This window comes from Aquarana catesbeiana, linkage group LG11 (assembly GCF_042186555.1).
Source record: "Aquarana catesbeiana isolate 2022-GZ linkage group LG11, ASM4218655v1, whole genome shotgun sequence".
In the NCBI taxonomy this organism is placed as follows: domain Eukaryota; kingdom Metazoa; phylum Chordata; class Amphibia; order Anura; family Ranidae; genus Aquarana; species Aquarana catesbeiana.
In genome coordinates, this window is record NC_133334.1 from 18,059,649 (window position 1) to 18,077,959 (window position 18,311).

Sequence of the window (18,311 nt, forward strand, 5' to 3'; positions counted from 1 at the left end):
CGCGCCCAGAGGAGGTAAGAGATACCGCACCACACACAACTCCCCCAATTAGACGACATGTCTAGTGGCAATTTGGTTCACCCTTCCTTTAAACTAGCCTCCCATAATGCCCAGGGACTAAATTCAGCGGTTAAAAGGCGTAAATTATTCCAATCTTACCACACACAAAAATTGGCGGTAGTCATGATCCAGGAAACACATTTCCCACCCAATTATGACCCAACATTTCTACATGCTCAATATCCCACATTCTTTCTAGCGAATGCAGAGGACAAGACCAGAGGTGTTGCGGTTTTAATCGCAAAACAATGCAAATTTAAGCCCGATTTAGTGCACAGAGACCCTGAAGGCAGATTCCTGTTGGTCAAGGGTAAAATAGATGAAAGCCTCTATTCCTTCATCTCGTATTACTCCCCCAATAAGGGCCAAACAAAATTCTTCCAAGCAATGCTACAAACTCTAACTCCATTATTGGAAGGAACGGTAATTTTCGGAGGTGACTCCAACGTGGCCTTTGACCCAGGCCTAGACAAATCCAAACCTTTAAAAGCTCAATCAATTCGCCCCACAAAAACAAGCTCCAAGATTGCAAAAATAATATATCAACAAGGCCTATCCGATATTTGGAGAGAACTTAACCCCACTAAGAGGGATTATACACACTTTTCAAACCCTCACAAAACATACTCCAGGATCGACCACATACTAATGTCAGTAGTACATATACCCTATGCGATTAAGGCCTATATAAAGGATTCTGCCCTATCGGATCACGCTATGGTAATCGTAACACTAAGGGGCGGCTCTCACAAACCGCCCAATACCCATTGGAGAATCAACGACAACATTCTTAATGACCATATCTCAGTCATAGAACTTGAGAAGGACATAAAAGATTATTTTCTGCGGAACAATGTGGAGGGAATTTCAGCCGAGACTCTATGGGCCGCTCATAAAGCGACCATAAGGGGAAAACTCAAATATCTTCCAGGAAAAAGAAAGAGCAAAAGGCGGGGATTGAGAAACTAGAGAGGGAATTCAAGGCTCTATGCAAGCAACATAAACGGGACCTTACCTCGGTCACCATAGCCCAACTAGATGCAGCCAGAACAGCATTAAATCCGGCCCACACAGTGAGGGCAGAGACACACCTGAAATGGAATAATGCAAAATTCTATTTTCAGCGAGATAAGATGAGTACCCTTCTAGCAAGAAAGCTATCTCCCAAAATCACTAACTTCTCCATCCCCAATATTAGACTTCAGGATGGCACCTCTACCCTTAACTCCCCTAAAATCCTGCAAGCCTTCCACTCTTTCTACTCTAAATTGTATCAACAAAATGACACAATGTCTGACTCCTCCTTAAAAGCTTTCCTAGATAGCATTAACATTCCAACCCTAAGTAATGAGCATAAGGATATCATGGAAGCCCCCTTCACCACGGAAGAAACATTAGACGTCATTAAAAACTTAAAAGGGAACTCAGCTCCTGGCCCCGATGGTTTTTCTAATCAATACTATAAAACATTCAAGAAAACTTTGGCACCCTTTATCACAAAATTCTTCAATTCCAAAAGAGAAGGGTCTCCCCTTGAGCCAAATTTAAATTTAGCTTTCATTTCGGTCATACCCAAGCCTGACAAGGATCCATCTCTAGTCGAAAATTACAGACCAATCTCGTTGATTAACAACGACCTGAAAATACTCACTAAAATCCTGGCTAATAGAATCAACTCCTTCATCAATCAATATATTCATAAAGATCAAGTAGGCTTCATGCCGGGAAGACAAGGCCCGGACCAGGTCAGAAGGGCGGTCGATATAGTATCTCTTTTACAGTCGGGATGGGATGGAGGCCCAAGGCAGGAAGGCTTATTGCTGTCTTTGGACCTCCAAAAAGCCTTCGATTCCTTATCTTGGTCCTTCCTTTTTGCAGTCCTGGGGAGATGGGGATTTGGGAACAATTTTATAAATACCCTGAAAGCACTGTACTCCACTCCGAGCGCCAAGGTAAAAATGCATGGCTTCTACTCAGATCCCATTCAAATAACCAGGGGAACCAGACAGGGGTGTCCCCTCTCCCCAGTGATCTTTGCCTTAGCCATAGAGATCCTAGCAATTGCGATCAGGACTGACCAAAACATCAAAGGGGTTAAGTGTGGATCGCAATCCCACAAATGTGCCCTTTTTGCGGACGACATCCTTTTATTTGTCACTTCCCCTACTATCTCTCTTCCCAATATTTGCAACCTCTTGAGGGCATTTGGATCCTTGTCGGGCTTAAAGGTCAATATGGATAAGTCACAGGCATTAAATATTTCGCTCTCAGACGCAGATGTGAATAGGCTCAAGCCTGCTTTTAAATTTAAATGGAGCGAATCCTCAATCCGATATCTAGGAATTAATCTAACCCCTAAGTTTGAGCAACTCTTCCAGGCTAATTTCCCTCCCATGTTCCGCACATTAGAATCTGACATCCAAACATGGTCCAACTTTAATATTTCCTGGCTGGGCAGAATCAATTCTATCAAAATGACTCTTTTGCCCAAGCTTCTATACTTGTTTAGGTCTCTCCCGATAGATATTAGAAAACATCATCTCAAACCACTACAAGGGAAGATAATAAAATTCGTTTGGGGTAAAAAAGGATATAGAATAGCCCGGAATGTGCTTCTTAGCCCCAAAACCAAAGGGGGCCTGGGTCTTCCAGACCTGTTCAGATACTTCCAAGCGGCAAGGCTGGCCCAACTATCTTTGGTATATTTCAAAGTTGAGAAACCCGATTGGATAGAAATAGAGAGACAAGCTGCTCCGACATATACCCTAGACTACCTGCTCTGGTGCCCTATGAAATTAAGGCCTACCATTTTAGCTCCAACACTGTCTCAATCCTTTAAATTATGGGACTCGATGAAATGCTCCCCAGCTGTAACTTCACCATTACGCCCTCTGGAGCACATCTTTCATAATCCCCGCTTTACTCCGGGTCTGGACATTAAGTCATTCAAATGGTGGTTAGACAAGGGGATGTACCGCATAGGCCACTTTCTCTCCCCATCTGGCCCATTGACGCTAAAGCAAAGCCTAACTAAACTCAAACTCCCTGGGTCAGAGAGATTTAGATTCGCTCAGATATCCCATTTTCTTGCCTCCCTAATGAAGGGACAAGAACTCCCTCTGGAATTTACACCTTATGAACGTTGGTGCGGTCAAGCACTTGACACAAGGGGGGGTATATCTCTCCTTTATGCGTCCCTTGTGGAACCCACCGCAAAATTCTCTTACATGGACTCATGGGAAAAGGATCTGCGGGAGACCTGGAGCCTGGAGGATTGGCATCAGAGAGGATCCACAGCCTTTAAAGGTATTCTAAATATAGCATTGATAGAAACTAATATAAAAGTGCTTATGCGATGGTACTTAGTTCCCTCCAGACTTGCAAATATGTATTCCTCTGCCTCCCCATTATGCTTTAGAGGGTGTCAAGCCCAGGGCTCTATGATCCATATCTGGTGGGAGTGTCCGAAAATAAGAGGTTTCTGGAACAAAATATTCACATTAATCCGTAAAGTAACGGAACTTCCCATCACTAAATCAGCCCAAGTGGCCTTACTCAATGCTCCATCCCCTAAAACAACAAAACACTCTCAAAAATTAATTTCATTTATGCTACTAAGAGCTAAGACTACATTAGCCAAAGCCTGGAAGCAACCCACAGTGTCTTTCCAGGCTGCCAAAAGAAAGATATCTTGGATCATGTCACTTGAAAAAATAGTCAGCTCTATGACGGACACCTCTAGGTCATTTGAGGCAACATGGGAGCCCTGGGCTAGGCACCTAGGCATTTCCCTTATCACAGGAATTCCATTATCTCAGCCTAGTTGAATCTTTTATTCATATAATAAATATAAAAAAAAAATAAATAAATAAAGGGGGTCCTTGGACTGGTTACAAATGTTTTCTCCATGACAGCGAATTCTCTTATCTTGTTCTTTCTCTTCTTTTTCTCTTCGCCTTCTCTTCCTCTCTTCTGTCTCTCCATATCTTTTTGGTATGTACAACGAATTGATTCCAAGCTAGCAGTGTAAAAGTTATGTTTTACTATCCGTTTACATAATAGTAGAATCTCTATTGCCACCTTCAGATAGTCTTCAACGAGTTTTAGCTCTTAACTCAGAACGGATTTCGGCTTGTTGAAGGGTTTCTGATGGAAGGGTATTATGGCCTTAGTAAGGGTCTCTTGTTCCCACCTCTCGGGTGATGGCAGGTCCCCGGGGGTGGGTACGGTAGGTTTTCTGGATCAGCCTCCATGCTCTCCCTGTGGAGGGCGGAGTCCTAGCACAGTGAGTTCCCGTCAGGGGTGTTGGGATTCTCCGCCAACACAGGGAACATCAACATTAGTTTTTCCTAACGTATCAAAGGCTACAGTTTTCGGTTTTGAACCTTAGTTTACTTGCGATATCCATGCATAATTACTATCCCTTACTAATGGGGGATTCTTCCAATATTCCTTTGTAACTTATGTTCATCTTTGTACTGCACTGCTCTTTAATAAAGCTTTAAATTTAAAAAAAAAAAAAAAAAAAAAAAATTTTTAGTTACTATTAATACTTTACAAAATATTCCTTACGAATTGTTACAAAATATTTACAAATAAAGGTACATTTAGCTACAATTTCCCATTTTTCCCACTGTATGGCGACTTTTGGGACACCTTGTATTTTGTGCAATCCTGAGAGTTCCATCTGAGAACAGACGTGGATTCTGACACCTGCGTGTGACTACTTCTCAACCAGAGATAAAATGTAGCTCGCCGTTATTTACCCTTCACACAAGTCTGCTATGGATGTCTTCACTTGTCTGAAGCCGCCCTGTAGATGGAGGTCAGCTCTGGTGACAACTTCCTGCACTCAGAATAGCAGAGGGCTCTATATTGTCTGCGACTCAAACGGCATTCCTTAGTCCTAGAAGTTGGAATACATCATGACGGGCCTGCTTTATACAGCACCAGAACTGGCTGGCTGGTGGGTTCCCAGCTCCGCCCATTTCCTGTGACCACTATATCAATTATGACCCAATATTTGACAAATTGCTAATACCGCCTCATACACCAAGACAATTAATGGCCCCAACATACGTCTTGCAAGGGCAACGTGTTCCTGCGCCGAGCTCTAGTGTGAACTTGAAGAGTTAAGCTGCTTGTGGAGGGCGCTTATTCAGCAAGTGACCGTCATACTGGCTGGATGGACTGAAGTCTAAAGCAGGTCTGCCAATGCATAAAGTGGTGCTGGAAACGGAGAACACTTACCCATGTCGGTAATCCATATGGCCACTCGTTCGTAAAGGAAGTTGAGGATCATGATGATGATAAAGTTCAGGCAGGACGCGGTCACCGAGGTCGCCAGCTGAGGGGTGAGCAATCGGCTGATTGGCTGCAGCGCGTCGTTGTTTTCCATGACGCTGGCGAACGCTGCGTAGACCGCCAGTCGGTATACTATAATGGCGATCACGCTGGCTATGATCAGTAGGATCTGCAGGACACACGGTATAAGGTTAGTGTCTGCGATGGGAAGAAAAAACGATGACATAAAAAGCGAAGAGATAAAACGAAGAGCCGCCCAGAAATGAATTTCTCCTTTCCATTCCGGGTGGAACAGGATTGGATGATGTGAATTCCCTGCCAATTTCAACCACCGGAAAACATTTTCCAGCACTTGAGTTTGGCACATCTACTCTAATGGATGGGAGTACCGGCATTGCCAAGAAATGATAATATTGCCCCAGAACTTTTTTTAAAGTGAACCTGTCGGCCATTCTACACTTTTAAAGTGAACCTTTCCCTAAGGAAATTCAAAGGCTGCCCTTGCTGACCTGAAAATGCTAGCTGCCTGGCCTTGCTGACCCCTCTGACCCCATTTTTCCATCTCTAGGTCACAAATCTGGAACATTTCTGCGGATTGAAAAAAGTCAGAAGTCTTTATCTGTGTACTTGTTGGGGGGTCAGAGATTCAAAGAATTGATATCCAAGGATCAGCACGACAGCCAATTAGCATGTGAAGAATGAGAGCTTTAGGGTTTCCCTAAGGAAAGGTAATGTTAGAGGCTCATTCATACCTGAGGCTATATATGAAAAGCCATCAAAAATTAAATTCCATCATTATATCTGGTGGTCTGACTATATCTGATTTGATAAATTACTATTATTTTATATAATCCTTACTGGGATGTATATGGATACATTTCCATAACCTTCTGGATCGATTTTAATATACAATTAATAATTTGTTTTTCATTTGTTACATTTTCTGTGTTCTTTTAATTTATAGATATTTTTGCCTGAGAACTTTTATAATATTTCAGTTGATGGTTTTACATATTTATTGTCGTGAAGAAGGGGGAGACTTCCACAACCCATTGAAATGTGTTGGCTTAAAGAAATTATTATTTGTTTTTAATTTGATACATTTTCTGAGTTCTTTTCATAATAATTTATAGGTATTCATGTTTGCCTGAGAACCATAGGTGTGCGCAGCTTATTGCATTAGGGTATGCACCCCAAAGCTCACACACACACACACACCTGTGTGTATGTATATACAATAAATATATATAAAATATAGCAGTAGGGCGATGGATGGTGTCAGTAGGGCAGAGGACGGTGTCAGTAGTTAATTTTTATTATTTTACTTTTTTAGGAGCCCCATTGAGGGGGCTTTGGTGAAATATCAGGGGTCTAAACAGACCCCGGATGTCTCACTTTTTAGACAGAGAAAGGGACTGAGGACAGAGATTCCCCAGTCCTTTTCTAAGTAGGGAGTATCTGGGTGCCACAGGATGATTAGGGTGTGCCCAGGCACACCTGGCACACCGTGTGCACACGCCTATGCTGAGAACGTTTATAATATTCTAATGGTGATGGTTTTATATGATTATTGCCATGAAGAAAGGGGACTTCCACAACCACTTGAAACATGTTGGCAAACATGTTGGTCTTTGCCAATTTTAAAGAAAAGAATAATTGTTTTTAATTTGTTTCATTTTATGAGGTCTTTTTATAATAATTTATAGATATTCATTCTGCCTACAAATTTTTAATAGAATTCTAATACTGACTTGATTAAATAATGATTATATTTATAGGTTTTGTGTATTGAAAGCCTCGAAGAATGTGGGGCTCATTCACACGTGAGGCTATACTGCTACCCCTATGAAAAGTGATCAAAGAATTATATGATTGTATAAATTATTATTACTGGTTTCATATAATCTCTACTAAAATGTATATGAAAAAATTATCTATATATATATATATCTCTATATATCTATATAGATATATATATATATCTATATAGATATATAGAGATATATATATATATATATATATATATATATATATATATCTCTATATATATATATATATATATATATATATATATATATATATATATATATATATATATATATAGATATAGATATATATCTATATATATATATAGATAGATATCTTTATATATCTATCTATCTATCTATCTATATATATATATATATATATATTATGGATATATTTGAATTCATAATTAGCGGATGATTTGTTTTCGATTTACATTTTCTGAGTTCTTTTTATAATTTATAGGTATTTTTGCCTGAGAACTTTTATAATATTTCAGTTGATGGTCTTTTTATTGTCATGAAGAAGGGGGACTTCCAAAACCCCATGAAATGTGTTGGCTTAAAGAAAATATTATTTGTTTTTAATTTCATACATTTTCTGGGTTCTTTTTATAACAATTTATAGGTATTAATTTTTGCATTAATATTCTAATGTTGATGGTTTTAGATGATTATTGCCATGAAGAAGGGGGACTTCCAAAACCCCTTAAAGCGCATTGGTTTTTCCTTCGCAAATAAAACCTTTTTTTTATTTGTTTTTAATTACTTATATTTTCTGATCACTTATATACTTAATTACTTATATTTTCTTAATTACTTTTTTTTTTTTTGTATAATAATTTATAGGTATTTATTTTGTCTGCAAATTTCTAATAGTATTTTAATACTGTTCAGTTTTGATAATGATTTAATAATTTCTTGTTGGGATTATTAAAGTACTGATTATATTTATAGTTTTATAGCTTAAAAAAAATGCAATTTGCACAACCCCCCCCCCCCCCCCCAAAGACCCGTTGGATATTCTTTGGCTATTTTAAACAAAAATATTGTGGTGGAGTCATATAGATGGGGCAGCGCTATAATTCTTTACTCTACACAAAAGTTTTTATTTGACCCCCATTGAGAAGATTTTTCCATACTTTGTCCCCATGATGGCAAAACTCAAAATAGGTGAGGGTGGGGGAGCCACCATATCATTGAAATAGAAGGGGAATGGATGGCAATAAAATATTGCTCGGTGTCCCAACCCTTCCCCATTCTACTAAATGTGTTTTGTCTGGATTAGAGAGATTTTCCATACCCTCCCGTCCTGGGGAAGAGGGGAAATTTTCCCAACAGGGACACAGATAGCCATAAAAACCTGACAGAGGCCATAAAACTTCCCTGATTTTCACAAAACCCAAATAGAATGTTGGCTTGATCAGGACTAACAGTAGACAATTATATTCTGTACTTTTACTTATTATAATATAGCAATTAGGCAATAAATTAGACAATATATATATATATATATATATATATATATATATATATATATATATATATATGTATGTATAACATTAAATGTGCATTAGATTGGCAAATTGTGCAAAGTGATTGGAGTTAGAAGAGATTTATATATTGTGGTTTCCAAGTTAAACAAGTCAGAAAGTCTCCGCCATATGCAGACATTTTTTAATAAGTTGTACCAATACAGCAGTGGGACAAGTGACGCCCATTCTGACCCCCTCACTGTGAATGTTCGGCGTACAGAAGACCTGGACTTTCAGAGCAAACCACGACTCCTAAGGCACCATATGAGTGAAGACCCTTACAAAAATGTATGACCAACACAGATCTAAAAGGTTTCATAAAACACAGATGAGGTGTAAATTCCCCTCTAGCTATCGGTCTATTGTTTCCCCCCTTAAACTAGTTGCCTTCATACAGCTCCATAGTACAGTCTTCCTCAACCCCATTACTCTGGAGCATCCATTCTCAACCAGGGTTCTGTGGAACCCTAGGGTTCCTCCAGAGGTTGCTAGGGGTTCCTTGAGTTGTGGCTAATTGACTGCCCGTTCCTGAGTCAAAAGCCAATTGGCAGAAATAGCTGCAGGACACCAATGATCTTATCAGCTGTAAGTAGGAGCATGCTTTTCACTGGCCATCAATGTAATGGACGTTTTTCTCACTCACCTCCAATGAATTTGTTTTAGCAAAAGTTCCCGGAGACCTAAAAATAATTTCAAGAATTCCTCCAGGATAAAAAGGTTGGGAAAGGCTTCCCCTGATGAACCCCTTGAAATTTTTAGGTCTCTGGGAACCTCTGCTAAGGATTATTATACCTACAACTCATGATATATTACATTTCATTTCATAAGCAGCTTTAAATAAAAGACTAAATAATGTGGAATATCAGAATATTGTACACCAAGGAAGACCACTCTTTTCTGCTCATTTACAACTAATTTTATTTAAAATTGAAAATAAATTTAAGAAAAACAGTAAAAATTGTGGTAGGCAGTAACAATAGTGGTGAGTGTAGTGACCCCTCATATTGGTGGTCAGAGGAAAATTTCCACCTAGGATTGGTGGCCAGTGTAAGGGGAAATCAATCCACCACTGGTAAATGCTCAAGAAACACCAGCAATCTCGGAAGGAACCTTGGGGTTCTATGGAACCATGCTTGACGAAGGATGCTATAGGGCAAGGGTCTTCAAACTATGGCCCTCCAGTTGTTCAGGAACTACAATTCCCATCATGCCTAGTCATGTCTGTGAAAGGCAGAGTTTTACAATGCCTCATGGGAAGTGTAGTTCTGCAACAGCTGGAGGGCCGTAGTTTGAAGATCCCTGCTATAGGACCATGGAGAAAGGATATCTTTTCGTTCACTCTCTAGAAGAAAACTACTTACACTTAAGAAGGGTCTTGTGTGGTTTGAGGACCAGATTAGGAAATGTTCTAAGCAGTTCTCAGGCTTCTAATAACTTGCTAACTTGCTTATATTAGTGGTCAGTGGAAAATTTCCCCCTAGGCTTGGTGGCCAGTGTCAGGGGGAAATCAACCAACCACTGGTAATTGCTCAAGGAACCTCAGCAACCTTGGAAGGAATCCTAGGGTTCCATGGAACCATGGCTGACAAAGGTTTCTGTAGGGTCTTGGAGAGAAGATATCTTCTAAATCACTTTTTAGAAGAAAACTATTTGCACTTAGAAAGGTCATGTGGTTTGAGGACCAGATTAGAAAATGTCCCAAGTGGTACTGAGGCTTCTAATGAGTAAACCGCTAACTAACTTGTGTTCGGTTCTTCTCTATGTCACACCTTCTATCCAGCTTCTTTCTGCTGCCTCCAGGCCCCTGTGCTGTCTCCCGGCCATCCCTTGCAGCTTTGCCGGGTCCCCCTCCCTTTGGCTGCTGTGGGGTATATTTCAGGATGGAGAGCGGGAAAGGGGTAGATAGACATATAATTTACTGGCCCCTTCCTTGTCTGTATAGACAGAGTCAGTGATTTGTACCGATCACTAACTCTTTCCATTGATAACTGAAGCATAGTAAAGGCTTTCCTATGCTTGCATTTGTAAATGAACAGGAAGCCTCTGTACAGAGCTCTTCCTGTCCATTCATTCTATGCAGCTGAGATGAAGGTTAAGGGCTGTGTCCTCATTCTCCTTTCTCTGTCTTAAAGGTGAAACATCAGAGATCTGTTTAGACCCCTGCTTTCTCACCAAAGCCCCCCAATAGAGCGCCTAAAAAAAAATAGAAAAAAAAATATAATAATGTTGTAAATAAACTGAAATGGTAAAAAAATAACAGAAATAAAATAAATAACTACTGGCACCAGTTTTGGAACTACCAGGGTCACAAAAGTCGTATTTGCGACTGGGCCATGGTGTTCCGCCACCTGGCTTGGAGGGAAGAACCCTGGTCAGGGGTCAGGGGGCCCTTCAGGGTTTCTTGTATCGGGGCCCTGAAGGTTCTAGTTACACCTCTGCAATCTGATAATAATTGATACTAGTTAATTTTCATCTTCAGAAGCTGATTTTCCTTGACCTTAGAAGTTGGAAGGTGGGAATATGTCTAAGCGTATATATTCATGGGCTGAATGTGTATGTGGTTGTGGTGGATCATCAATCCCTTTATCCCATCCCCAATTTGAGGGCATTCCAAGCAGTTACATTTGGCCATGAACGTCCAAGTCTGCACAACCGGACATGATCGATCAATTTGCACTCGTTTGAAAAGGGAAACCACAACTGATAAATGGTCTGAGAATAGACTTCACAGGAAAGCACATGAGAGCAAAAAGGACAGAAAACACAGAAACACCACAGACAGATGTTAAGGAAGTATTAGAGATAAATAAAATAGGCTCACCCAGAATAGCACCGTGGTTCCTGAGAAGCAGAACCGTGCTGCCTTGCTAGTCAAAGGCAAAAAAGGCTCCATTTCCTGAAATAATCAAGCAAGCAGGCCACAATTCACCATGGAGTAAAGACCACACCACAAAAGGAGAATATAAGAAATATAGGACCAGAGCTGTGTGAAGATAAAAGCAGGACAGAAGCCATCTTGTTACTGTGCATGGAGCCTAATCGGCTCGGAGACAAATGGTGAACCCCCGACCTGGAGAACACTTCCCATGGAAATCCCCAGCCGGACACTATGGTCCTTCAGGAACATCTGAACATCTTTGTCAAATATTCACAATTTACTTAAATTTCTTAATGTTACTTTATGCTCAACGTTGCGCCATGCAGCAGGTTTGATCTTTCCTTAGGCACACAGTTTGAATTTTTTTGAATTTTTGCCATTTTTAGACTTACAGGGTGAGTACACCTAAAATGTTTGCCTCTTGAGAACTTCTAAGTCCTATGCACTCAACTTTCCACCTCTGCCATAACTAGGATGTCCTGCTCTACTCACTGGACTCTTCATTCCCTTTCTATAATTCGAGAATGATGTGTGGAGTGGGACCATTCCAAAGTGGGCAAAAAAAGGTTATGGTAACGAATAACAATCTTGTTACTTCAGCTCTGGTTTGAAGCCCGGAAGTGACCAGACTCCACTATGAATGAAATATAATGTACAAGTAGACTGACCCCTGAACATTTCATTCGTTTAGGGATGATTTATTCTGGCTTATTTTCTTGTAAAATTCAAGAACCATCATTTTGTAAACCAAGCAAAACAAGATTAGAAATGAATTTTCATTTCTAAGTCTTTTCACCCTATTCATAAAATAATCGTTGCACGAATGTCAGAAACATTTGTGCAACTTGAATGAAACCATCATCATTTTTGTAAGAGATAATTGCCTGCATCTTCAACTCCATCTAGTGGCCATATACAGTATTGATATCTGAAAATAGCTCGTTGAGAAATCTGTATTTCACTTTGGCCACTAGATGGAGCCGATGACACAGGAATTAATCTCTTACAAAAATTACGGTGACATTTAGTTCAGCTTGCACAAATGCTTCTGAGATTTGTGCAAAAATGTTTTAAAAATAGAATGATACGGGGCCTAACTACAGGATTTGCAATCCAGACTACAGAGGCAAGAGTGGATTTCTTTGTTTTAACGAAAAAAAAAATTATATATATATAAAATGTTTTACTATATTATATATATTATTATTTATATTATATTAATTATAATATATATATATATATATATATATATATATATATATATATATATATATATATATATATATATATATATATTTATTATAATAAATATATATTATATAATATATATAATATAGTAAAAAAAATGTTTTATATATTATAATATTATATATATATATATATATATATATATATATATATATATATATATAACTTTTTTTTTACTATATTATATATATTATAATATATATATATATTTTTTTATAATAAATATATATATAATATAGTAGAAAAAAATGTTTTATATATATATATATATATATATATATATATATATATATATATATATATATATATATATATATATATATATATATACACACACACACACACACATATATATATATATATACATACATATATATATATATATATATATATATATATACACACATATATACACACACACGTACATACTATACATACATAATATATATATATATATATATATATATATATATTTACAATTTTTTAAATTTTTTTTTTTTTTTGGAAATACACCCCCACCCCTCTCGTGCACACTATGCCCATGCACATTCTTCTGCCCACAACGCAATGCAAATTTAAAATCTCTTGAGCAACGTAACAAGATGGCCATCAGAGCACTTTTTACCCTTTCACACATCCGCAAGACATGAACGCCAGTGCCGCCACCCTCTTCTTGCTCCCGTAGCGAAACCAACAGAAAACGTTAATCTGGTTAGTCATTGGTCGGCAGAGAGATGGCTGAGCTTCCAGGGGCTCCTCTTACCCAGAAGAAAATGGCCGTCCAGCATAGCAAGAGCTTGCCACAGATATTGGCAGGATTTCGCTTTAATACCATTTCTAGTTCCTACAAATGTAGAAAGGCTGAATGTGTAACAAACCAGAACAACACATCAGAGACGGGGACCGCGGGACAAAGAACAAAGCAAAATAGGTTACTTGTACCATGGATGACAGCACTCAATGGCACCTGTGATCTGTACACAATGGGGACATCTAAGCTTCCTCCATACTGCAGAGCATCCATCTTTGTTAAAAAAAAAAATGCCAGGTATGGAATTTATTACATAGTTATATTTTTTCAGCTTGAACCAATGTAACTCTGTATATACCATACCTATAGGATCCCTCTAGAAGCTGGAAAGAACTGTAGTAGACACCATTACTACATTGCTGCTCCAGTGATCTCCACTAGCTTTATGAGCAGCTGCCCTACCGCATTCTAAATTCCAGAGGTTGACCATTCGGCATGGGCGCTATTCAAAGAATGCTTCACTTTTTCTCAATGAATGCAAAGTGTTCTCGGATTGGACGAGGTGGATAGTATGACATCATCTCCCCACCTTGTCCAAGTAGGGAATGCTTTGCATTTATTCGGGAAATGCAAAGCCTTCTCTGAATGGCGCCCATGCCCAGTGGCTGGTCTCCTGTGTTCACAATGCAGCTGGGCAGCCGCTTGGCCTGGAAGCTAGTGGAGATCACTGGACTAGCGGTATAGTAGTAGCAGTTTAGTGGTGGTGTAGTAGTGGTGTCTGCTACAGTAATTTCCAGCTTATAGTGAAGGGGTCTCAAACTGGCGGCCCTCCAGCTGTTGCAAAACTACAAAGTTCCATCATGCCTCTGCCTGTGGGAGTCATGCTTGTAACTGTCAACCTTGCAATGCCTCATGGGACTTGTAGTTTTACAACAGCTGGAGGACCGCCAGTTTGAGACCCCTGCTCTAGAGGGATCCCACAGGTATGGTATTTTACATAGTTGGTGCAAGCGGGAACAATGTAATTAAGTAAAAAAAAATATCCATACTCGGAATTCATCTTTAAGGGTGGACATGCTTTGTGGAGTCAGCAACACGTGGACCAGTTTACATTTTTTGGCCAGTCCTGTGCCGCTCTACACAATAGATACATTGTAAACATATGAAGTCATTTATAACTGTTACAAAAATAATTTTGTGCATTTTACAGATCCATCACCTGAGGTTCCATCAGAGATGAAGTATAACAGAGATCCCGGGGATACCAAATATCTCCACTTCACTCAACTGATGACCATCATCCTGACACCGACAGGGGGACAATGACCTGTCAGGATGTTGGAAGTTGAAGCTGCTAATTTAAAATCTGCAGATATAGTTTTATATCGATATTTAAAGCCAATTTGTGTGTTGGGTTTCATCTTTTGCTGCCCCAGAAGCACCGCCAGGGTGGGGTAACTCGTATATACAATATGGCCGCCCCCACTGTGACAAGATCAGAGATGGTAATAACCAACATAGTCAATGCTTTACAATAGAAAAAAAAATTGTAAGAGTTTAGAGCAAATAAAATACATAGGTCAGTCCGCCTAAACTTATATTTCAGTCCTGGGTGTGTGCTAGAAGATTCAAACTACCCACCGGGCCCCCTTCCTCCTCCCCGGCCCCCTTCCTCCTTCCGGGCCCCCTTCCTCCTTCCGGGCCCCCTTCCTCCTCCCGGGCCCCCTTCCTCCTTCCGGGCCCCCTTCCTCCTTCCGGGCCCCCTTCCTCCTTCCGGGCCCCCTTCCTCCTCCCGGGCCCCCCTCCTCCTCCCCGGCCCCCTGGTGGTGAGGACATTGCACGGCATTTCCAAGTCACTGACAAGGATCTATGTGTAGTTTATAGAAGAATTCCAGGTATGGATATTGCTACATAGATACATTGTTCCAGCTTGGACCTACTATGTATACACCATCCTTGTCGGATCCCCTCTAGAAGCTGGAAATCACTGAAGAAGACATGGCTACTGCAGTGATCTCCACAAGCTTCTGGGTCCTGCGCCGTGCGGCTGCCCTGCTGCAATGTGAACACAGGAGGTCGGCTGCTTGTCATGGGTAGAACATATGCAACTGGTTTCGGTCCGAATATGAATTCGTACAAATGTTTGGTTATTCAGAGATTTGGATGTATCCGAATCCCCACATGAAATAGTAATGAATTTCATTTCGTACATTTGTTTGATTTCTTTTCATATATTTGTTTTCTAATGAATTCCAAACTTTCGGAACGATTCGAATTTCGGATCAGTCAATCATTTTCTCATGTCAGGGGCATGTGGTATGGTATGGCTTGGGGGGGCACTCGCTCATCCCCCCTCCCTTTCCTGATCTGCTGGGCTGCATGCTCAGATAAGGGTCTGGTATGGATTTTGGGGGGACCCCATGCCGTTTTTTTTTTTTTTTTTTTTTTTAGGTGTGGGCCTGGTATGGATTGGGGGGGGGGGGGACCCCACGCAGTTTTTTTCTGAATTTCTCATTGCCGGCATTGTCATGGTCAAAAATGCCCCGCTAGCGGGCAAAAAGCGACGCTATTACAGCGGTAAAGTGCCACTACAATTTGCAGCGCTTTACTGCTAACGCCCTAGTGTGAAAGTAGCCTTATGGACTCATAGAGCAAGACTCAAGAGCGAGCATACAGCAGTGCCCCTATACCAAGTGGCTCACTGTTGGGGGGTCACTGGTCAAGGGGGAGGAGCCAGGAGCAACGGCGGGGGGGGATCTAGAAGAAGAGGTTCTGGGATGCTCTATGCAAAACCATTACGCAGAGCAGCTAAGTATGACAGGCTTGTTGTTAAAAAATAAATAAATACAAATAAAATGAACCTTTAATGTCACTTTATATGACTGAGATATCAGTTATAGGCAGACTGACCCCTAATTCTATATTTCATATTGATATTGACATTGGAAATGTGGAGATCCTGATCTGTGAAAAAAAGAATCGTGTTAGAATTCTGTGAAATGAGAATAAAATAAAATTATGTTATATGAAGTAAATGACACCATTTATAGGAATCAACAGAAAGTGTTATTATAAGTGAAGGGCGATCTCCGGTCCAATCACTCCATCATAATACTGCGGGTGGAGGAAATGTGCAAAAAGAAAAATATCATACAAATAAAATATTAGAAAATTAGACGGCAACATGTACCAAAGAGGCCAGGAGAGGACTAAATCCAATATGAATTTTTAAATTGAAACTATTATTATATTGATATTTACATGCGGACCACCATAGGTAACCATACCAGGTCACATGCGCTCAACATGGGGGAGTGGGTGCTTTGGGGCGGGGGGGCTTACTTAGAACCCCAAACATAATATATATTTTTTTTTTTTTTAGCAGAGACTCTAGGGAATAAAATGGCAATTGTTGCAATCATTTATGTCACACGGTATTTGCGCAGCAGTTTTTTTCGAATGCAATTTTTTTTGAGAAAAAATACACTTCAATTAATTAAAAATAATTTAAAAAAACACTATATATACACCCCCAATTTTTTTTGTAAAATATGAAAGATGAAGTTATACCGAGTAAATAGAGAACGCTTTAAAATTGCGCACACTTGTGGAATGGCGACAAACTACAATACTTAAAAAATCTCCATAGGCGAGTAAGGCCCCTCTCACACTGGGGCGGCGTCGGCAGTAAAACGGTGTTTACCGTCGTTTTAGCTGTGGTATTCGGCCACTAGCAGGGGGCGGTTTACCCCCCTGCTAGCGGCCAAGAAAGGGTTAAAACCACCGCAAAGTGCTGCTGCAGCAGCGCTATGCCGGCGGTATAGCCGCGCTGCCCCATTAATACACCGCTCCTTCACCGCTCCGAAGATGCTGCTAGCAGGACTTTTTGTACCGTCCTGCTAGCGCACCGCTCCAGTGTGAAAGCCCTCGGAGGGGGGGGGGGGAAGACACAGCAGCAGCTCTTCCAGGGCGCTTTGCAGGCACTATTTTTAGCGCTGTAGCGCCTGCAAAGCGCCCCAGTGTGAAAGGGGTCTTACAGAGGAGGTCTAGCACTAGAATTATTGCTCTCGCTGTAATGTTTGCGGTGATACCTCACATGTGTGGTGCCGTTTACATATGCGTTCACTTTTGCACGTGAGCATGGGGGCGCTTTTTTTTTTTTTTTTTTTTTTCTTATTTTTTTACATGGTTTCTTTTTTTTTTATTACTTTTATTCCTATTACAAGGAACATCCCTTGTAATAGAAATAAGGATAACAGGAGAGATCTGGGGTCAAAAAGTCCCCAAATCCAATCCTCTACCTTTAAAAGCAAGAGAGCAAAAAAATGTGATCTTTTGCTTTGAAAAAAAAGAATTGTTCCCTTTCGCCCTAGACCGGAAGTGACGTCGCTCCAGTCCTCCAAGGCCATAGAGGCAATCAGAGACAATCTGATCTCTTTTCGGCTCTGTGACCAGCCGGCCGCACTGTCAGATTGTTTCTCGGGCACGGTGGTAAAAACAGTAAGCCCAAGAAACACTGGCAAGCGGTGGGAGGAGGGGACGTCCCCTCCCGCTGTTTCTGAAAAGCCATCCAGTGGCTAATGAGCCGCCCAGACTGCTTTCATTAAAAAAAAAAATAAAAAAATACCGGGGGCTATGGCTGACAACTTCAGCCATAACCACAATAAACGACTTCAAAGCCTCAACGTATATTTATGTATTGCAGTCGGCAAGTGAAAAGCTGTGCTTTA

The 18,311-nt window shown here is 40.3% G+C and overlaps 1 protein-coding gene across 6 annotated transcripts in view; it reads right to left on the reverse strand.

Annotated features, from left to right (window-relative positions):
• ANO5 (anoctamin 5) overlaps positions 1-18,311 on the reverse strand; it is a 131,864-nt gene that overhangs the window by 26,131 nt on the left and 87,422 nt on the right. For 5 of the 6 annotated variants that reach the window (XM_073604027.1, XM_073604026.1, XM_073604023.1 and 2 more), the window contains 2 exons: positions 13,594-13,674; positions 5,311-5,533 (listed from right to left, as the gene is read on the reverse strand). In XM_073604027.1, coding sequence (XP_073460128.1) covers positions 5,311-5,533; positions 13,594-13,674 — 304 coding nt within the window. Of the gene's footprint in view, positions 1-5,310; positions 5,534-11,525; positions 11,601-13,593; positions 13,675-18,311 lie in introns of all 6 variants that reach the window. The other variant, XM_073604024.1, reaches the window with a different exon arrangement.